At 40.0% G+C, this 22971-nt stretch overlaps 1 protein-coding gene across 2 annotated transcripts in view; it reads right to left on the bottom strand.

The window, feature by feature from the left end:
• The window catches only part of MORC3 (MORC family CW-type zinc finger 3), a 44817-nt gene extending 21846 nt beyond the window's left edge, over positions 1-22971 (bottom strand). The window contains exons 1-8 of one of the 2 annotated variants that reach the window (XM_032354678.1): positions 22836-22971; positions 11987-12059; positions 9635-9767; positions 8068-8282; positions 7173-7320; positions 5534-5681; positions 2518-2646; positions 1945-2064 (exon numbers count right to left, since the gene is read on the bottom strand). In XM_032354678.1, the coding sequence (XP_032210569.1) occupies positions 1945-2064; positions 2518-2646; positions 5534-5681; positions 7173-7320; positions 8068-8282; positions 9635-9767; positions 11987-12059; positions 22836-22874 (1005 nt within the window). In that variant the 5' untranslated portion in view covers positions 22875-22971. Of the gene's footprint in view, positions 1-1944; positions 2065-2517; positions 2647-5533; positions 5682-7172; positions 7321-8067; positions 8283-9634; positions 9768-11986; positions 12060-22051; positions 22693-22835 lie in introns of those variants that run through there. The other variant, XM_032354670.1, reaches the window with a different exon arrangement.

The raw sequence follows: 22971 nt of genomic DNA, 5'->3' as shown, positions 1-22971 counted from the left end.
AAGGAAGAAGTAAAAGAATACTAAAGTGAAATTTTTCAGAAATACAGCTGAAACCATGCAGATCTAATCCCACTATTAAAAACCATCAGTGTTCCTCATCTCATACCATTAATAAACCACGATACCCTCCCAATTCGTAGTTCTGCCTCACCTTCTTTCAAACCTCATCTTGTCTCTCTATGCATATGCCCCAGCAAAGTTAGCTACTGCCTTAATGATGTCACAATCTCTGAAGCCTCTTTCCCTTCCTTTGCAGAGATATTTCCTCTGCCTGGAAAACCCTTGCCAGACTTTTCAACACAGTAACATCAACTAAGACTCATCGCCATCACCACTGCCTCCAAGAAGCTTTTTCTGATGCTTTCAACTTGTACCACATTTTCCCCTCACCAGAGCTCTGACAGCATGCTCTGTATCTTATCATCTTCTTATTCTGAGCAAATCACACCAGATACCTGAGACTTATTTAGTAACTGCTTATTGAATCTACAGACTGCAGGGCGCCTGGGTGGCTCAGTGGGTTAAGCCTCTGCCTTCGGCTCAGGTCATGATCTCAGGATCCTGGGATCGAGTCCTGCATCGGGCTCTCTGCTGGGCAGGGAGCCTGCTTCCTCCCCCCTCTCTCTGCCTGCCTCTCTGCTTACTTGTGATCTCTGTCAAATAAATAAATAAAATCTTTAAGAAAAAAAAAAAAGATTTTGAATCTACAGAACGCAAATACTATGCCCAATCCGTCACCTGGTAAAGAAAAACAATGTAACAGTTGGCTGTAAAAGCCTATTTTTTACAAGGTCAACCTTAACCATAAAGTATATACAATGCAAATTTAACTGGGTTGGAAAAATGGCTGTGTATCTTAAGTCAGAATCATAAAGGATAAAAGAAAAAAAATATTTTACATTCTGTTGCAGATACATTGTTTCTTTTGAATCCCAAATCACTTGAGAAGTAAGCCTTATTATCAAAAATGCATTTCCAGTTACTGATGAAATTCCCCATAACTTTAATAAGAGTATTTCTGATGAAAATTATTAGTCCAATTATAAATGAAAATTAGCATTTTTAAATAAAAGTTATTGACACCTCATATCATGGTTGCCAAATTTCTGTATTTTAGCTGTTTACTGAAATTTGTGGTTACTAAAAAAGCCCAACAAAGTTTGCTTACTTTTGCGAAAATGCTATATTCTGGGCTCATGTCATGTTAAATTCTAAGAGTTACAACCCCTATTGAGTAATGTTCAAGATAAACCCACACTAGCATACTGTGTAGAGCTCACATCATTCTAGAAAGAACTTAGAATGAAATAAGATTAATAGAAAATGAAAACCGTAACTTTGGAAAACAAGATATGATTAGGCTTACTACGTTTAACAAACTTAATTTTCAGAATTTATCACTTAATTCTTAACACATATACTCCAAAAAAATTCTTTCTGTGAAAACGCGTAAAGGATAAAGACTAGCATAGTGGGCAATGTTCATCATCCTAAACTGAATTCTATGACAATGGAAGCGGTTGACGAGGAAGGCTCTAATTTATTTAGGAATTAACTCCAAAGCAGTAAATCACCTATATGATCCTGTTTTTCTGGCTATTGAGCCAGGACTAAATAAAACTAACCAGTTTCATCCCAGAAATAACAACGGATCCATATCCAAATGCAGTCAAATGGTCTGCATCTGGATCTAAGAACCATACTCATTTTAGGTCTAGAGTAAGTTACTTAACTTCTTATCCTCCATCTCCTTCCTCTGTATAACAGAGATAAAATATTCTGTCCCCCTCATAAGATTATCTGGACCAAATGGGAAATTAATATAAAAGTTCTTTAAGTTCAAGTACCATACCAACATTATTAAACACACTGGCATTTCACGTTTGAGCCAACAACATGATATTTTAACTTTTGTAAAAGAGACACTTCAGATATAAAGCTTACCCTTAACTGACATCCAACTTTTTCATAAGCTTTGATGAGTCTATTTCTGTGATACATCATTATCCCATAATGGTCTTTATTTCTGCAGTTGAATCCAAAAGTAATTCTCACTGTTTTAGTCTTAAATATTAAGGAAAATTCTGAACACACTACCTCACTCCCCTCAAATCATCCTTTCCAAGTCATTTTTTAATGAATCTAAAAGTGTACAAAAAGGACAATGCTGGAGAGGACTAGACTCCATATCAGGATAGAAGGAGAACGGGGGAAGAGAATATCTTCATACAGCATCATAAAAAGGAAAATAAAGGACACCTGGGTGGCTCAGTTGGTTAAGCATCGGCCTTCAGCTTAGGTCATGATCCCAGGGTCCTGGGATCAAGTCCTGCATTGGGCAGCTTGCTCAGCAGGGAGCCTATCCCTCTGCCTGCTTCTCCTCCTGTTCATGTCTACCCCCCCTCCCACCCTGTACCAGACTAATTAATTAATTAATTAATTAATCTTTAAAAAAAGAAAAGAAAGGATACTAAATAAATAAATAAATAAATAAATCTTTAAAAAAAGAAAGGATACTAAAAATTTGGGTCGATAAACATCACGTTCAATGTAGGCAAGACTCTTTGAGACCAGCTGTGTCTTCACTTTCTGTCCACGTAAGATGATCTGCATTCTTGGCTTTAGGTATAATATACTGCAGTAAGCCTGTAAAGACACAAAATGATATCTGTCCTTTTCAAATAATTACCTACGTATTTGTTCAATATTACTGATAACTGTATTTAAAAAGAAACCTGCCACTTTGCTTTGATAAAGGACCCATGAACTCTTCAAAAATATAGACTATTAAAAAGCTGTAATTGGGGACGCCTGGGTGGCTCAGTTGGTTAAGCAGCTGCCTTCGGCTCAGGTCATGATCCCAGCATCCTGGGATCGAGTCCCACATCGGGCTCCTTGCTCCGCAGGGAGCCTGCTTCTCCCTCTGACTCTGCCTTCCACTCTGTCTGCCTGTGCTCGCTTTCGCTCGCTCTCTGTCTGACAAATAAATAAATAAAATCTTAAAAAAAAAAAAAAAAGCTGTAATTAGTTAACATTTGCTTTCTTTAAAAATAAACTCAATATACTACAGCTAGAAAAATGGTTTGCAGAAAACAATCTATTGACCTATATAAATATATTACAAATAAAACTTTTTAAAAAATTTACAGAACAGCATATGTGATATCTCATTTTACCATTTTTTAGTATATATGCTGCCAAAGCGAGCACTCTCATTTTAATTTTTTAAAAATGTACATATGTACAAAACAAGACCGTATTTTCTAACTCTTCTGTCAAGTAAATATATTACTCTCACAGTTTAAAAGTAATGATAAATTTTATTTAGGTAAAAATAACAAGCAAAATAAAAAATAGACAAAAAGGTCTACTGTACACCTGAAAAGGAAAATATCATACATAATACACCAACACTTAAGCCAAGTATATCAACTTAGAATTTTTGAAAAATCGAACTGTAATAGTCAGCACTAATCTAAATGTGTTTTCAATTCTTTTTTTCTTTTTAACATTTTATTTATTTATTTGACAGAGAGAGAGGGAGAAGCAGGCTCCCCGCTGAGCAGAGAGCCCAACGCAGGGCTCGATCCCAGGACCCTGAGATCATGACCTGAATCAAAGGCAGAAGCTTAACCCACTGAGCCACCCAGACATCCCTGTGTTTTCAATTCTTAGTATGAACGTTTAAATACAGGAATGCCTGGGTAGCTTAGTCAATTAAGCAGCTGTCTTGATTTCGGCTTATCATAATCTCACGGTCCTGGAACTGAGGCCTATATCATCTCTGTTCTCAAAGGGAGTCTGCTTGAGATTTCCACCCTCCTCTTTTCCTCTTCCCTCTCTCCCTCTGCCTTTCCCCCTGCTCACAGATGTGCCCCCTAAAATAAATAAATCTTTAAAAAAAGAAAAAAGAAAGTTTAGATACTTTACAATCTTGACCAAAGTCTGTATCCTAGAACATGTTAATTGGGCGCCTGGGTGGCTCAGTGGGTTAAGCCGCTGCCTTCGGCTCAGGTCATGATCTCAGGGTTCTGGGATCGAGTCCCGCATCGGGCTCTCTGCTCAGCAGGGAGCCTGTTTCCCCCTCTCTCTGCCTGCCTCTCTGCCTACTTGTGATCTCTCTCTGTCAAATAAATAAATAAAATCTTTAAATAAAAAAAAAAATATGCAGTTTGGGGCGCCTGGGTGGCTCAGTGGGTTAAGCCTCTGTCTTCGGCTCAGGTCATGGTCTCAGTCCTGGGATGGAGTCTCCCATCAGGCTCTCTGCTTGGCAGGGAGCCTGCTTCCCTCTCTCTCTATGCCTGACTCTCTGCCTACTTGTGATCTCTCGCTCTGTCAAATAAATAAATAAATAAAATCTTAAAAAAAAAAAAATGTAGTTCTATGCCTGCCTCCAAGCCATCCTATAAAGAAATGAATTGAGTAACACAAGGACAGATGAAAGGTTCAACACAAAACTGAAACTGAACCATTTCTCTTTATTTCCTGATTCCTGATTTCAAAATTAGTGGTGTTTCATCACTTATAAAATTTGTTAACGATATTTTAAAACATTTTCTTTTTTTTTTTTTTAAGATTTTATTTATTTATTTGAAAGACAGAGATCACAAGTAGGCAAAGAGGCAGGTGGAGAGAGAGGAAGGGAAGCAGGCCCCCTGCTGAGCAGGGAGCCCGATGCTGGCTTGATCCCAGGACCCTGGGATCATGACCTGAGCCGAAAGCAGAGGCTTTAACCCACTGAGCCATCCAGGTGCCCCTAAAACATTTTATTTCACAGTATATGAAATCCACACCACCTGCTCTGACCACACCTGGACTGTTTCATAATTGAGCAAGATTTTTCTTAACAACTAGGAACATACTTCAATAATGTTTTGGGGTATATAACTGCTAGGGTCTTAGAAAGTTGTAAATGTGTAAATGTCAAAAGTATCCTCAGCCTGGGGTTATGGAATCATCTCAGCACAAAAAATAAAGGGAAGTTAGTATTATATGTCTTATCATAGTGACTAAGAAACAATATTCTTATTATCCTATCAACATTTTAAACAGTATTCATTTCCTTGCTCTTGAAAACATTTATTTCTAAGGTTAAATGTCAGAGATATTTATCACAAAACTGTATTAATGTGATTTCTAGTCTATAATTTATTTGCTTTAGGATGTAAATTAAGATGTTGTGTTCTAAAATATTTAAATTAAAAAAAGAAGAGAAACACTGATTTTGGTGTTTCTTCCTGAATTAATCAATATGGCTACTGTAAGACATACTGATTCTAGTATTCCTAATGCAAATAATCTAACCACACAGTGAAAAACTACAAGTGCTGTTAGACCTGATGAATTTACAATTAAAAAAACTGTTTTCTGAGCAAATAAAACCATCAGTGTGCTCATGTAAAGTTAAATAAATTGGTTCCTGTCTGCGATACTTTTACTCAGAGATCACTTACAGCATTTATAACACAAATGGGTAACAAAATTTCCATTGTTTGATGATATTCTTGTGTCCAGAAAGAGAGCTGACACATACCCTTAGGGAATAGTCACTCTCAGGAGCAATCTGGTCCATCCTCTCTTGCTTCTTGTACCCTTTCTTCCCTGTTGTCTCATCTAAATCTTCAGGAATTCTGATGTCATATTTATCCTTATCAAAATCAAATTCTGTTGCATTTTTGTAGCTATAAAAACAATTTTTTGAAAGAGCGAAATTATAACTTCACAGAAGATAAGCAAATCATTAACAAAACTAAACACTTACCCATTCTGGTTGGGGGATGGGAGAGACAAAAGCAAGGAAGGGAAAAACAAAAGAAAAACCCAGGAAGATGCAGAAAAACTGTATACATTCACACACTGCTGGCGGGAAGTCAAATGGTAGAGCCACTGTGAAAAACATTCTTAAAAAACCAAACAGGCAACTACCATATGACCCAGCAATTACACTCTTGGGCATTTATCTTAGAAAAAGAGAAGATTTTATTTCCAGAAAAACCTGTACACAAATATTTACAGCTTCATTTGCAGTAACTCAAAATGATAAAAATCCAAAATGATAAAAAAAAAAAAGCATAAAGATGCGCTTTAACTGGTGAACGGTTAAACACACGATGGTGCACCCATCCTTACAGTCCTCAGCAAGGACAAGGAAGCAAACTGCTGACACACAGAGGAACCCAGATGAATCTCCAGAGAAATACGATGAATGAAAAAAGCCAATCCCAAAAGCTTTCACACTGTAGGATTCTATTCATATAACATTCTTAAAATGCTGAAGTTATAGAAATGGAGATGATGTTAGAGGTGGTCGGGATTAGGAAGGAGGAGGTATGGATATAAAAGGCCAACATGAGGGATCACGGGTGATGAAAATGTCCTGTCTCTTGACTCTGTCAATGTCGGTATCAACACCACTGTACTACAGTTTCGCAAGATGCTGCCACTGGGGGAAATTGGATAAACAATGCATGAGATTTGTGCCTATAAATCTACAGATATCTCAAAATAAAATATGTAAATTTAAAAAAGAGGGGAGTGAGGATGGGAGGGGCATGGCAGCAAAGCAAGGGAAAAAAGGGAAAATAGATCAGAAAAGATTTTTAGTATTTAAGGCTTACCACTCAACTTGTGCTGTATTCCTATCATTCTTTGTGTCTAAATATCTCAGTATTATACATTTATCCTAAGTTTTTAAAAAACCTTATTTGCAAATGATTTTATCTTCACAAGGATAAAGGACTGCAATCTTATGCAATACAGAGGTCTCATCTACTTTACTTTTCTCACTAGTTGTTAAATTATGCTTAGCTTTAAGTAACCAATAAAGATTTCTCTTCCTAACTTACACAAGTTAGGGCTTATTAGCTGGGATATTTTCTTCCCTTTTCTTTTTGAGGAGGGGTAGAATAACAGAAAGTGAGAATTAAGCTCTACAGATACTGAATGGCAGAGCTAGGAAATTTAGTTTTAATAATATGAAATTATCTCGAACTGAAGCCAAAGTGGCATCGATAAAACACTCTTGGAAAAGACAAATTGTTACCTATGCCAAAAATTGAGTACCTTCCAGTGTATTTCTACTCCTTGTGACAATGGATAAATGTAATAAGACCATTCCTGCACAAGCAATTTCCTTCCCAAATGAGAAACCACTCGCTGAGTTCCACATTTACCTTCTAAGGTTCCAAATGATGATCCTCGTCCCCTTCTTACCCATAATAGCATCAAGTTCCGCCAGTAATTTCTGTTCCGTAGAAAACAGAGAATGTTCCAGAATTGCTGCAAGGCTTGCTTTTGATTCTGCTAAATTTATCATCTGTCGTATATCTTAAGTTAAAGACTTAGACCAACAACATACTTCTTATGATTGCAATATGGAAACTTAAACAGTAACAGATAACTTTTTCCTAAATTAATTTTAGTTTTAAAACTGCAGTTTGGGGCGTCTGGGTGGCTCAGTGGGTTAAAGCCTCTGCCTTCGGCTCAGGTCATGATCCCAGGGTCCTGGGATTGAGCCCCGCATCGGGCTCTCTGCTCAAGCAGGGAGCCTGCTTCCTCCTCTCTCTCTGCCTACTTGTGGTCTCTGTCTGTCAAATAAATAAATAAAAAATCTTAAAACTGCAGTTTGATTTCAGATAAACACCAAGGAAGATGAAGTATAAGTAAGTTTATTATGATTCCTAATTTAATGGTTCCTTATATCTGAATGTGTTTATAAAAAAACACAGAAACTGTTTTCCTAAAGATACCTTGCTTTTCACAGGCTTAGGAAAAATTTCGAAGCAGACCACACGTTTTTAGACATAGTATGACTGAAATAAAGGGGAGAGCTACAGGGAGCTGAACACAAAAAGCAACTACCTTACCTTAAGGGTTTCCATGGCACAATTCCAACAGAAGAAAGGGAAAAAGGCTTAGCCAGAAATGTAAGAGACAATGGGTAGGAACAAGAGCTATCACGGAAACTGATTAAAAAACGAGAATCTGGAGGAGCACAAAAGGAAGGAATGGTTCAGAGTATTTCTTCAGAGTTTCTCCCCAGTTTCTATTTGCAAATCAAAAGGATATGGTGTTTGTTGAACGCCACTATTGGGACAACAACATGTTCTGCTTTTATGACTTCCAAGTAGGTCTGAGACAAGAAGCCCACACTCATGCTTTCTCCATTTTTGGTAAACACGATTGCATCTCTACCCAAACGCATAGAACCTGACTTGAAGCCATTCCCATACAATCCAACTGGGACATGACCATTCATGGTGACTTTGTCACTGAAGCCAAAGCTAAAAAGGAAAAAAAAAAAGAGAGAGAGAGATTTTTAAAATATATATATTCTTCATTTTTTTTAAATTCCAAAATTATAATATCAAGTAAAAAGCCTGGGTATAAATGTTAGCTTCATCTTCTCTAGTTACATAATCTTAGGCATATCACTTTTAACCTATTTTGACGTGTTTCTCCATTTCTGAAATGAAAACTAAATCTGCATTGTAGGGTATGAGAATGACACACTAGAACAGGAGCTCATTGTCTGGCACGCACTGCCAAACGACTAAGTTCTCATTTGGGATCCTGGGACTCTTGAGATTTCACCCATGAAATTTCTTCTACATGTGAACAACTCCCTCGATCTCAGCAAGCCTATTATAGTATGATTATTAACGGCATCAAGTTTCTGGCAGAATAACAAGTATTTAAGGGAAAGTACAAAGGACTCTGCTGCCACATTTTCTCTACCCTATATCTACACTAGGTACCTTGGTTTCCTTTTCAGGCACATTTGGCTTCATACTGACATCCTATTCTGTGACATTAGAGGCTTTATGACTGTTTTATCTTGCTTCCTTCCTTAACCTCTGAATCCCTCTAAAATGACTCCCCACCAAAAGTGGCATTTTACTGGAGATACTGGTTAGAACCAATTAACACTACGGTATAAATAACCACTACCAGTGCACTAAGACTCTAAAGGAATGGTGGAATTTTAGGTAAGTCACACAGGAGGGGGTGAGAATGGCAGGGATTGTCTAATAATCACATAGCAGTAGGAAATGGGGAAGACTTAAGGAAGGGAACAGAGTGGGTTTTGGGTATGGCATATCATGTTGAAAACACAGAAAGTATGGGCAATAAGTATGACACATGAAACCCCTGAACTGGGTAAAAGCAATGTTTTTAAGAAATGTGACACTTTTGGGCACCTGGGTGGCTCAGTCATTAAGCCTCTGCCTTTGGCTCAGGTCATGATCCCAGAGTCCTGGGATCCAGTCCTGCATCCGGCTCCCTGCTCAGCAGGAAGCCTGCTTCTCCCTCTCCCACTCCCCCTGCTTGTGTTTCCTCTCTCACTATTTCTCTCTGTCAAATAATAAACAAAACCTTAAAAAAAAAAAATTAAGAAAGAAAGAAAAGAAAAAAAAATGTGACACTTCAGGGGCACCTAGGAGGCTCAGTCAGTTAAGCAGCTGCCTTTGACTCAGGTCTGAGCCCTATGTAGGGCTCCCTGCTCAGTGGGAAGCCTGCCTCTCCCTCTCCCTCTGTCCTTCACCCTGCTCAGGCTCTCTCTCTCTCAAATAAAATTAAAAAAAGAAAAGAAAAAAGAAAAAGAAAAAGAAAGAAATGTGACACTTCTACATACCTTAGCATTTTATGTAACTTATCTGAAGTCATACCATTCCCATTATCAGTGAATGTCAAGCATATATGGTCATTTATCACTGTTTTGTCAATCCATATCTGTTTAGCATTCACATCAGGATCATAAGCATTATCTGGGAAACAAAAGTTTTGAGAAATTTTGATTTTGCATTTTAAAGAGTTAATTAGTTCAGTACAATCCTTTAACAAGCAACATATTTTTTAAAAAATGACATGTTTAGGAAACCCTAAGACTTGAAAACCTGAAACTAAACTGTATCTTGCTATATACATCATTCACTGATCGTTACAGAATTAGCCCTTTCCAAAGCTCCATTTGTTACACTGGTGCCCACTACACTGAAAAACTACAAACAAGAAGAGTGACTGTACCAAGGAGAAGATCAAGACAGGGAGGTTTTCTTCTGCCCAAAGAACCGGCCTGGCTATGGAGAGAGAGAAACTGGGAACTGAGCGTCAACTAGCACTACGCACAAGCTGACACTGAGGGCATGCAATGCAGTCACTGAATAAATGAGAAAGCAGTCCTGTTCTCTGCTAAGCTGGATACACACATGAAGGTTTACCTTCTACACAGTTCTTCAAATTGTGGCCCTTTCCAATCTAACCAAAGTTTCTGGTGGCTTTTACATTTCTATGATCTCTGTACAGATCCCCATGTAACACTCTTGCTTAGCTTCCTTGTTTGTCTCAGAATAGGTAAGTAGGAAGGAACACATTAAAAAAAACTACAAAAAATGAAAAAAATGTCAACAGAAGCAGCAAATAACATCAGCTTGTGAATTAAGTTCTACTTGAATATCCTTAATTGACTAAAAATACTTGCTGAGGTATATTTTGAAGTCTTTATGATTAAACATAAACAACGGTTCTCAAACTATCCTTCCATAAGGCAGTCTAGAATTAAAATCATCTTTTTAGAATCTTTTAGTTTAGAAACTAAATCTTTTTAGAATTAAAATCATCTTCCATAAAGCAGTCTAGAATTAAAATCATCTGGAAAAGTGATGTTTCACTTATATTTGATAAAGCACAAAGAGCACCATGACTTTCAGCTGCTCTACCCCAAAGCCAGACAATCACTAGACCTGAATGAATAGTCCCAGCTTGGGTGGGTCCTCTGGGTTGTCATAAAAAAAGAAGGGCTCTGAAGAGCTGCAGTGTTATATCCACTTATGGGTTTTTAAAAAACCAGCTGAACAGCACGTATTAGCTGGGAGACTTTGGAAAATCTAACTATGCCAAAGAAAAGAAGGGTGCTCAAAAGTTTTTTCTTTTTTTTCTCTTCTAAGGGTTCTAAGATAGAGAACCCTTTCTTGACAAAGAATCTAAAGTATTTCTAAGAATTCCCAAGAATATACTTTCCTTTATTACGTGTTTCTCAAACACACGCTTAAAAAAAAAAATCAGGGGTGCTTGGGCGCCTCAGTCAGTTAAGAGACTGACTCTTGGCTCGGGTCAAGATCTTGAGTCCTGGCCTTCAAATCCACCTCTGGCTTGACCCTCAGTGGGGAGTACACTTCCTCTCACTCTGCCCCTCCCCCAGCTCTCTCTCAAATAAGCTAAATCTTTATTAAAAAAAAAATCACATGCCAGAGGGGAAAAAATCATGGCCCATTATGCAAATCTGATCACAACTCTGCCTCTTCTCATGTTCACTGAAACACTATTAAAACACAATTCTATATCTAATCATTTTATCAGAGGAAACAAAAATGTATTATCACAAATCTAATGTAACATTAACCTCCTTACTTGCTAACCTCAGGGGAAAAAAAAGTCTGTTATATGTACTTTTCAACTATTAAAAAAAACAATTCCTGGGCGCCTGAGTGGCTCAGTGGGTTATAGCCTCTGCCTTCAGCTTGGGTCATGATCTCAGGGTCCTGGGACGGAGCCCTGCACTGGGCTCTCTGCTTGGCAGGGAGCCTGCTACCCCTCCTACCCCACCCCCCCACCCACCCCCCCGCCCCCGCCTGCCTCTCTGCCTATTTGTGATCTCTGTCTGTCAAATAAATAAAATCTTTAAAAACAAAACAAAACAAAACACAACTCCTATTTTTACAATAGATCAGTTTCTTTTATAATCAGAATAAAACTTTTCAATATAAATGTTTTATGAATTTGGCAAAATAATAGTAGAGAGAAGGTTGAGCATAATTAATTTGACATCTACTTGAATAGCTGTTATGCTAGATAAACCTTACCGATGGTATCATTCAAAATACATGTTTTATTAAACAGCTCATATGCATATTATTTTTCAATGAAAAGTTTTTTAAAACTTCAACTGCAAGCAACAGATTATACATGAAATGTCAATTTTACATACCTATTAATTCAGCAACTGCACTGAATGGCCAAGTGTGACTAGTAGAATTTGTATGTAAAAACTTCGGGCAAAGCTGAAACAAACCAATGATTCACATAAATTAATTCAAGTCTTACTTTTAAGAACTGAAACCAGTATAATTTTCTGTTCCTGTATTAAATAAACAACACCAGGGCACCTGGCTGGCTGGCTCAGTCGGTAGAGCCTGTGACTCTTGATCTCGGGGTTGTGAGTTTAAGCCCCACGTTGGGTGTGGACATTATTTTAAAATCTTTAAAAGAAATAAAAATAGTAAAAAATAAAATAAACAACACTGAGACCAAGCAAAAATAATAGCTGCTTGCTTCAGGATATACCGGGAAGAAACAACCTCGAAGGTAAGGTTCTTAGAAGGCTGTGCTAATCAACTAAATAGTTTACTCATCAACACCTGCTTCAAAACCTTGCCTCCTTGGGTCCACCAATCCAAAGCCATATTACAAACTACCCAGTCAGAAAGTTACCCAGCCTGCAAGGCCTACCTCAAAATTACTGTGAGACACAACTAAGATTTTTGCCAAGGGGGTGTTTTTTCCTGAGTGCATTAGGCTTAATAAACGTAGCTTCACTTATTAATCAAAAGGCTTTTCTAGTGGTCTCATGGAACGTCAGTATTTGATATTTTTTATATTATTTACTCCCAGTGCATTATAATTAAACCTTCGCAATAGAGTAATAGATGTCTATCAACCCATTACACAATGTCAAATAAAAGTTTAAACCCAAGGATTTTAGGTCTGATTTTATTCACAGTTATACAGTATGAATGACTATGCCAATCAACTTCATTCTATAGGGAACTCCCTAAATTTCTGAGTATAGATATCAAATGCATAAAAACGTCCAAGTGGCCTTCAAAGGCTGAGGCTTGAAAATTTCCATTAAAGACAATTTCCATGCAATGGGGATTTTGTGTTCATTTTTAACAGATTATCTTATATTTAAGGAAAAAAAGAAAGGAGGCACTTTTAAGTATTTAATGTGACAAGCCCTGGTATGTGATGAGATCACAAATGAAACCAACTGTGTTTGTAGTGCTCTGTTGCTGCCACAAGGTGTCAGAAAGAGGTCTGTTTTTTTCTCTGTACACATTTGGTTTTAGACAATTCCCAAGCATTCATTCACCATTAGACTGAAAGGCACATGTGAGAAATGAAATTCATAGAAAAGCAGTCTTCAAACTGGAGTATGGCACACGTTCGTGTAATAAATAGGAAGTAATTCAGCCTTTCTACAGCATATGTTACAAAGTTTTTAAATAAAAACCAATTTCCAGATCTTCATCTTGCACAAGAGGCTTTTCTCAAAATTAATCTACCTGTGACGGTGCCAGGGGTCAGCCATCGGGAGGTTCTTTATGTCCCAGCTGCCTGCCTCTGCATAATTATCACGCTACCATTTATAGAATGGCATACTCCTCACCTGTTACAAATTTTACAATGGAGGCATGGCTTTGGAGTGTGAAACTTCTGGCTACCAAAGAAGACACTCTTAGAATATCTGTCTTTGCTCTATTTTATGCATTTCTGTTAGCTGTGAAATCTGGAACTGGAATGGGGTATTTTGAATTTTAGATGTATTGGCAGAATGTGGTAATGGGAATATCAATTTTCATTTAATGTCTTCATCCTGTATATCAATTCCAAATTGACATGGTACACACTGTTCTTGAGTAAGAACCCAGGGAGAGCAAAGCAAAGAAGGCATCAGTAAGAAATAACTGAATGGTAAACCGTGGCTTTTTCGACTATTCTGAATTCTCATCTTTAGAACACACCACTAGCTGTGGAGGGAAACACCCTTGACTGGTCAAAGCAGTAATACATAGACACATATACACATAACACAGACAGATAGACACACAAACACATACATGCGAAGCACAGTATGTTTAACCAAGTGTGTGACCTTGAGCAAGAAGCTTAATCTCAGTGCCTCAAGTTCTGTCATCTATAAAAATGAGGATGATAAGCCTATCAGCTTACCAGGGTATTAAGAATATTAAAAGAGTTAATATTTGTAAATGCTTAGAAGACCAACCAGAACATAATAAGCACTGTGTGTGTGTGCTTTTTAGTATTCCTTAAAGGCACAACTGAGCTCATAAAAAAAATAAAAATTAAGGAAGGGGAGGCCTGGGTGGCTCAGTCAGTTGGGCATCTGCCTTCAGCTCAGATTATGAACCCAGAGTTCCAGAAAGGAGCAGCAACAGTCTCCCTGCTCAGCAGGGAGTCTGCTTCTCCCTCTCTGCCCCTCACCCCAGTCCTGTGTGCTTTCTTTCCCCCCGCCAAATAAAAAAGTAATCTTAAAAAAAATTTTTTTAAAAAGGAAAATCTTTAAGGGCTTTGAGTAAAGAAAGAATTAACTACAAAAACTAGATTTGAAGATAAAGGACAATGGGTGAGGTGCTTAAATGGAGTACAAAGGTTTGTTTTGCTGCTGTTGTTTTGTTTTGTTTTTAAAAGGTTTTGGTTTTAATGGTGACTCAGGGATAGGAGATTTGGAAGTAACTACCCCGCCTCACCCTCAATAAGAAGCTGGGGGCACCAGGAACCTGTCTAACGGGAAGTTAGTCTGTTTTGGTCTAGATGCTTTAAAAAAAAAAGGTGTAACAAGCAGCTCTGTAAAAAAGGGCATGCCTTCACTTGGGTGAAGTTGTATCAATTTATATTACTTGCAGAAACACTATGGAGATCACAGCCTCAACCAGACCGCAGAGGATTCCCTTAAGTCATTATTTGGGCGATTTGAGCACAAAATCTAAACTAAGGGAAAAATCATTTAAGGGAACAATCCACCAGGAGAAAATGTTAGCAAACAAGATTCAGTAGTATTAGGCGTCACTTCCCACCGCCAAAATTTAGGAAACACACACAAAAATGAGATGCTCTGAAGACTACACACAGATTTTTTAAAGAATTAATACAACTTTTAGGGGCACTTGGGTGGCTCAGTGGGTTGAGCTTCTGCCTTAGGCTCAGGTCATGATCCCAGGGTCCAGGGATGGAGCCCCACATTGAGCTCTCTGCCCAGCGGGGAGCCTGCTTCCCACTACCCCCCCCCCCCCCGCCTGCCTCTCTGCCTACTTGTAATCTCTGTCTGCCAAATAAATAAATAATATATTTTTTAAAAAGAATATAACTTTTAGAATCAATAGTCACACATTTAAAAAACCAGATAAATATAAAACTTTTTCGGAAGCCTGAACATATGGGAGTGTTTACCTGTGCTCCCGCCTGAAACTGCTTTTTAATGGGGGCGGGGGGGGGGGGGGCAGGGCTGGGGGAGAATAAATCAGAACAAAAGCAATCAGAGAAGTGATGGATAATAGTAGATAAGGTAGTCAGTAGTTTGGAAACTGGAAAGCACAGATATGACAACTTGAGAAGCTTAGGGAATAAAATTATGACCATTACCGCCATTTCTGCTTCTGTACCTTCGCTTGCTAACCCATGAGGAGATGGAAAAATACCAGCAGACTTTCCATGGACACTCTGTAACCACACATCCCCCGCCCAGAATTGAACCTGACAGAATGGCCGCTCCGGACCCCCCACCCAGGTCTGGGCCAAGAGATAACAGTCATTTGGTGGCAGAGAAACCCCCACCCAGAATTGGACGTGACAGAATGACTGCTCCCAGACCCCCTACCCAGCTCTGGTGCAAGAGATAATAACCATCTGGCACCCCGCAGCTTGACAGGGAGACCCCGGCCAATCCTGAGGTGACACATACCCTAGCAGCGCCAACTAAGCAGTATGAAGAATGACAGCCCTTTGATCTAACCAATAATCTGGTCCCAGCCTTTTCCAGCTCTGTAGCGCGCCAGTCATATTATAGAGTTGCTTTATGATTTTCTGGCGGTATGTGGCGATCTATTACAAGATACTATGATGTATGCTAAGTCCCTGCCTCCCCAAAAATAGTGTATAAAAGGTGTTGTGATCCCGAGCTCGGGACCTCTTAGCGTCACCGATAACGAGTGCGCGGAGGTCCGGGTTCGAACTCCTAATAAACGAACCTTGCTGTTTGGCTTTGACTGTGGACTCTGGTGGTCGTCTTTGGTGGGGGGGGGGGGGGGGGTTCGGAATTCGGGCATTTCAAACTCATTCAACAGCCTGTAAAGAGCTGAGTCTGAAAACTATGAAGAGATGAGAAACAACAAGCAGCAGACCAGGAACCTTGGCAGAACTCCACAAAACCTTAGGAATTAGATTTTTGTGCCTCCAAAGTCAAAGGTTCTAGAGGTTGTATGAAAACAAGATAGCTTCAAAGTCCTTAAAGAAGCAAGAAAGATTCCCCCCTCCTCCCCAGTTTTTTCTTTCACCCTGCAACTACTCTAAGCAAGCAGGCAGAAAACTGGAGGGTCTGTTCTTGGGAGAAAGTGATGGTGGCAGGCTCAGGAACGACGAAAACAGATGGGTTAAAAGCAAGTCAGCAAACAGTCCGGAAATAAACCCTCACATATATGGCCAAATGATTTTCCACAAGGGTGTCAAGACCATTCAATAAGAAAAAGACAGTCTCTTCAATAAATAGTGCTGGGAAAGCTAGATATCCATGATATCCATATGTAAAAGACTCAAGTTGTACTCTTGCCCCACACCATATAGAGGGGGGGGAAAAAAAAAAGGACACCTTAAAATGGATCAAAGATCTAACATCAAAAATTAAAATTTTTAAAACTCTTAGAAGAAAGCATAGGGGGAAAGTTTCATACACTGGATTTGGCAATTATTTCTTGGATATGACACCAAAAGTACAGGAAACAAAACAAGATCAATTGTACTGCATCAAAATTTAAAACTTCTACACATTAAAGGATACAACTGGGATGCCTGGGTGGCTCAGTCAGTTGGTCATCTGCTTTTGGCTCAGGTCATGATCCCAGGATCCCTGGATCATGTCATGAGTCAGAACGAGATTCCCTGCTCAGTGCAGAGTCTGTTTCTCCTCCTCTCTGCCCACCCCCACCCTACTCCTCACTCTCTCTCGAATAAATAAATGAATAAACAAATACAATCTTTTTAAAAAATAAGGATACAATCAACAGAATGAAAAAGCAATCTACAGGGGCGCCTGGGTGGCTCAGTGGGTTAAAGCCTCTGTCTTCGGCTCGGGTCATGATCTCGGGGTCCTAGGATCGAGCCCCGCATCGGGCTCTCCACTCAGCGGGGAGCCTGCTTCCTTCTCTCTCTCTGCCTGCCTCTCTGCCTGCTTGTGATCTCTCTCTGTCAAATAAATAAATAAAATTAAAAAAAAAAAAAAAGCAATCTACAGAATGGAAAAAAAAAAATCTGCAAATCAAGTATCAGATAAGAGGTTAATATCCAGAACACATGAAGAACTCCTACACACATCAACAAAAAGACTAAAAACCTAATTAAATAGTAGGCAAAGGACTTGGCTATTTCTCCAAGGACTCTATACAAATGGCCACTAACACAAGATGATCAACATCATTAATCACTAGGGATATACAAACAAAACCACAATGAGATACCACCTCATACTTACTAGCATGGTACTATAAAATTAAACATAGAACTGTCATATGATCCAGCAATTCCACTGCTGGGTACATACTTAGAAGAAATGGAAGCAGGATCTTGAAGAGATTATTTGTACACCCCTGTTCATAGGACCATTATGCACAATACCCAAAAGGTGGAAGCCACATAAATACCCATCAATGAATGGGAAAACAAAATGTGGTATATTCATACAAGGGAATAGTATTCCGCCTTGGAAGGAAAAGATCCCTTGACATATGCTACAACTGGATGAACCACCTGAGAACATTATGCTAAGTGAAATAAGCCAGTCACAAAATGACAAATAATTCATGATTACACTTACATGACATACCTACAGTGGTCAAATTCACAGAGAGTAGAATGGTGGCTGCTAGGGGCTATGTGAAGGGAGAATGGAGAATTATTTGTTAATAGATACAGAGTTTTAGTTTTGCAAGATGAAAAGAGTTCTGCAGACTGTACAACAAAGTGAATGTATCTAATAGTACTGAGTTAAATACTTAAAAATGGTCAAGATGGTAAATTTTATGTTAAGTGTATTTTACTACAATAACAAAGAGATAAATACCAAGTCAGCAAACTGAACAACGTGATACTCCCATTTCCTTTTCCCAGCTGAGCTTTCAGGAGAGCTAGCAGCCAGAATTATATATGCCATGGCAAGAGACTAGATGTAGAATTCCTCTCTGGAAAACCGAATGATTTCCAAAAGTTCCATCTGCTCCTTTTACAGTTATGCCAGGCCTTTCTGGATAGCATCTTATTTTTGTTGATCCCACTTTTTAAGAATTACTTTAAAAAATTTTAAAGTGGGACGCCTGGGTGGCTCAGTTGGTTAAGCAGCTGCCTTCGGCTCAGGTCGTGATCCCAGCGTCCTGGGATCGAGTCCCACATCGGGCTCCTTGCTCGGCGGGGAGCCTGCTTCTCCCTCTGCCTCTGCCTGCCATTCTGTCTGCCTGTGCTCGCTCTCTCCCCTCTCTCTCTGATAAATAAATAAAATCTTTAAAAAAAAAAAATTTTTTAAAGTTATTTTTTGAAGCTTTTAAATTCCAATTAGTAAGCATACTGGGTAATATTATTTTCAGGTGCACAATACAGTGATTCAACACTTCCACACAACATCCAGTGCTCATCACAAATTTTTACCTAACTTTAAACAAGCCTATTTTATTTTCAAATACTTCCATGCTTCCATTCTTTAGGCTCTTACAAATACTGACATAGAGTGCCCCCAACAAAACATAACTGATTACTATCTTTCTCATCACCCAACACTGAAGCCCTCCAAAAGAGCTCTACTCATATATGTCCAGTCAGCTGTGCATCTTACTTGGAAATGTAAGCAGGTTAACCATCTCCAGACATTTGAGACTACAAAATTGTAAGACAGAAGCACAAAGAAAAAGGAACAAAGAAAGCACCGGCATGCAGCAAGCAAAAGAAAACTTCAAAAATGCTGTGATCAATATGCTCAGTGATAACAAATATTTTGTCTAGGGGAGATGACTGCTTGATCGAGAGAGAGAGAGAGAGAGTGTGTGTGTGTGTATGTATATATATATATATAATAAGTAGGCTCCATACCCAGTGTGGGGCTTTAACTCACGATCCTGAGATCAATAGTCACACACTCCATTGACTCGGTCAGCCAGACACCCCTGTCCAAGGAAGATTTTAAAAAGACATTCAGGGGGCACCCGGCTGGTGCAGATGGTTAAGTGTCTGACTCTTGGATTCCAGTCAAGTCCTAATTTCTGAGTCTGTTTCAGACTCTCTCTCTCCCTCTCCCCCTTCTCCCTGCTGTGTGCACACGCTCGCTCTCTCTCAAATAAATAAATAGATCTTTTAAAAAAGATATTATTGTTATTTATTAATATAATTATTAATAATATGGTTAATATTAATAATGATGGTTATTAATAATAATGGTTAAATAAATAATAAGAGAAAGGAGAACAAATGGAGGAAATCTCACAGAAAAGAAACAAGTAGGAAAACAGGAGACAAAAGAAAACTGAGAAACAGAGGGAAGAAATATGTCAAATAAATGAGAAAATTTTCCAGATTATTAAGAACTTGAATTTCCAGCCTAAGTGTCCAATACAATACATAGGACTCTACTACAATAAAGCATACTTTTAAATTTCTAAGATATATCATTCTTAATTTAGAATGACAAATCCAGCTAAATGATATATAAAGGGCAAGAAACAATATATCTCCAAGAAATGACACAAAATTTTTTTCTTCCCATGTACTCTGCTCTCAGAAGCTATACCTGTTTTTGGAAGGATGGATGCGCTCCACCACTACCAGGAACAAAAACAGCAAATATTTCCTGGGCACTTACTGCATGCACAAACCTGTTATATGTATTTGCTCCTTTAATGTTTAAAACCACCCTTTGAGGTGCCCGCCCATCCTTCAGATTAGAAACTCAGGCACAAAGAAAGTAAATAATTTGCCAAGGTTACTTATCCATTCGTCAGTCAGGATTTGAACCCAGGCAGGTGGGCTCCAGAGCCCATGCTCTGTCACTTGTCTACTGCACCTGCCAAGGGAGTAAGCTCCAAAAGAGGAATATGTGGGATGGAGGCACAACGAAAGGGGAAGGAAATTTCCAGAAAGATGATAAAGGGAAGTCCCCAAAACACAAGTAAGCCAACAGAACTGACAAAACATTGGGTGTGCTTGAGCACATCTGGAAAAGATTTTCCAGTTCTGTGAAAGTTTGGATAAAAGAGCAAATCTAAGCAAACAAAATACAATTATTAACCTCAGAAAGACAAAACGCTGTACAACAAAGAAAATGCAATCATAGTTCTGGTTGGCTCACTTGTGAATAATGATAAGAGTGATAAATCATACAGCAATTCCACAAAAAAGATAAATGCATTGGAAGGATGGGAGGATGTGAAAAGAGTACGCACAGGTCAGTTAAATCCACAGCAGAACTACCAGAAAACAACAAAACGGTAGCAGCATTTTAACTTAGAGATAGGAAAGCAAAAAGCAAAAATTTAAATGTTTCTGTCATTCTGCATTCTGTCCTTGGATCTCCTGCCCTCCTAAATTAAAATATGCATACATGATTATGGTTCACCCCTTATGTCTTAGGATCTATGACTTTTGACAAATGCATAGACTCATTAATTCCTAGACTCCTAATGAAAGCATCTGACAGCTACACCCAAACAGTGAGCATAGCTGTAGTCAAATGAAATTTATGGAAACTGAAATGTGTATGTCACATAATTTTCCTATGTTGCAAAATACTCTTTTGATTTTTTCCAACTGCTTAAGAGTCATGTTTAAGAATCACACTTGGGATGCTTGGGTGGTTCAGTGGGTGAAAGCCGCTGCCTTCAGCCCAGGTCATGATCCCAGGGTTCTGGGATCGGGGCCCCACATCAGGCTCTCTGCTCCATGGGGAGCCTCCTCTCTCTCTCTCTGCCTACCTCTCTGCCTACTTGTGATCTCTGTCAAATAAATAAAATCTTAAAAAAAAAAACAAAAAAACCTTCTTAGTTTATGGGCCATACAAAAACAGGTGGCAGGCTGGATTTGGCCCATAAGCCGTAGTTTGCCAATTCCTGCCCTAAAGCAAAAAGATGGGTGGAGATACAGTCCAGAAGCTGCAGATGGGAGATTCCGTCAGTGAGGTTCCAAACAGCCCATATTACCCACAAAAGGAATATTTAGCACATGGACAGCTGCTTCACCCAGAAAGCCAGCTAACAATACCGGTCTCTTAACACTGTTTTGACTCTTGCGTTTGCTCCCTTTATCACCTCAGTCTTGAGAACTTAAGACAGCAACACTGGAGAAGCCAGGGAAATGAGAAGAAAATCCTCTTGCAGAAAGAGGACAAAACCACTTCACTCCTTTTCCCCACGACAGGATTCTGGTACAGAACGTGGCCCAATCTGAGAGGGGGAAGGTCTGGGCATTAAACTGAATAAGATATTTTAAATCACATGAGGACAGACTTTACAATACCTGAGGCTAACTGGAAAGCCTTACTTACATATGCCCAGATTCACCCAAGCGTCGAAGACAGGCAAACAATACTTAAACCCAGTGCTAAGAAAGAATAAAGTTGCTCTCTATATTCAAACTACTAAATATTATCTCATTCAACAGGCCAGTTATGTAACCAAAGGACCTTTATTCAGTATAGGTAAAGAACACTTAACGATCAATAAAAATCTCTTTAAGAGAAAATACAAAAATGGGCAAAGGATACAATAGGTGTTTTTTTTAATAAGCTAAATGTGAATAACTTTTAAGGAAATGCAAAATAAACCCAAACACACTTTACATTCATCATACCGAAAAACTGTTCAAGTCCAAGGATACCAGGTGTGGGTAAGAATGATTAAACGAAGAAGTCAGAGGGCAATGCACCAATTTTAAAGCAATAGTATTACCACTCGATCGTTAAATTTAACGAGACTACGGTAGCCATTCTCTGGCAAGAGTCACCAACCTCAAAAGAGGAGGTACACTTCTGCACAACACCAACTTTCGGAGGATCATCAGGAAAGCCACGCCCACATTTTAGGAGGTGAAATTTCATTCTTGTGTGTGACCGCTCCCTACGACTCAGGACTCACAGATACAAGAAACGCTGGAGGGTTTCCAAGAACGCCCCGAAACAGACACGACGGAGAGGCCAGAGAAAACGGGAGAACCCAGTGACTTGGTGATCTGGGCCCGAAGGCTTAACTGGAAGGAAGCGGCAGGAATGTGAACGAATCAGGAAGACCCGTCCCGGCTCGCTTCACCCCGTCCCATCGCCTAGAGGTCAAGGCCGCCTGGCATTTCTGGTCGCGGACTGCCGCTCCCGTTCCCTCCCCCTCCCGCCCCGGGGCGCCCCGCCGGCCCGCGGGCTGGGAAGGGTCAGGGGCCCCCGCGGTCCGAGAGACGGGTGGTGCGGCCACTGAGGCCTCGCCCTCGAACGACAGCTGCTAGGCTGCCAGGAGAGAGCCGGGAGGAGGGGCCGCGGCCCCGGCCCGCCCCAAAGCCGCGGGGGGCAAAACAGAAACCCAGCGCCGAGGAAACGGAACGCAGCCGGGCCCGCACCGCCCGGCCCTGTCCGCCGCCGAGTCGCTCCGCCGACGGGAGCGAGATGGCCGCCCCCTCCCCCGGCCCCGCCGCGGCCCCAGCCGCCGCGCCGACGAGTCGCCACCGCCCACTGCCGGCCCCCCCTCGCTTGCCCGCCTGCCCGCCCTCCTGGGACACGGCCCGCTCCACCCCTCGCGGCTGCTCACCGCGCTGAGGCGGATCCCGCTGGGTGGCTGCGCCGCCATCTTGAGCGAGCTACAAAGCCAGGACCGGCCTCGGCCGCAACCCGACTGGGAGGCGGCCGGGACGACTGTGGAGCCCGCTGAGGCCCGCCCACTTCCG

This window comes from Mustela erminea, chromosome 1 (genome assembly GCF_009829155.1).
Source record: "Mustela erminea isolate mMusErm1 chromosome 1, mMusErm1.Pri, whole genome shotgun sequence".
Classification (NCBI taxonomy): domain Eukaryota; kingdom Metazoa; phylum Chordata; class Mammalia; order Carnivora; family Mustelidae; genus Mustela; species Mustela erminea.
This window is presented reverse-complemented; position numbering and strand designations above follow the sequence as displayed.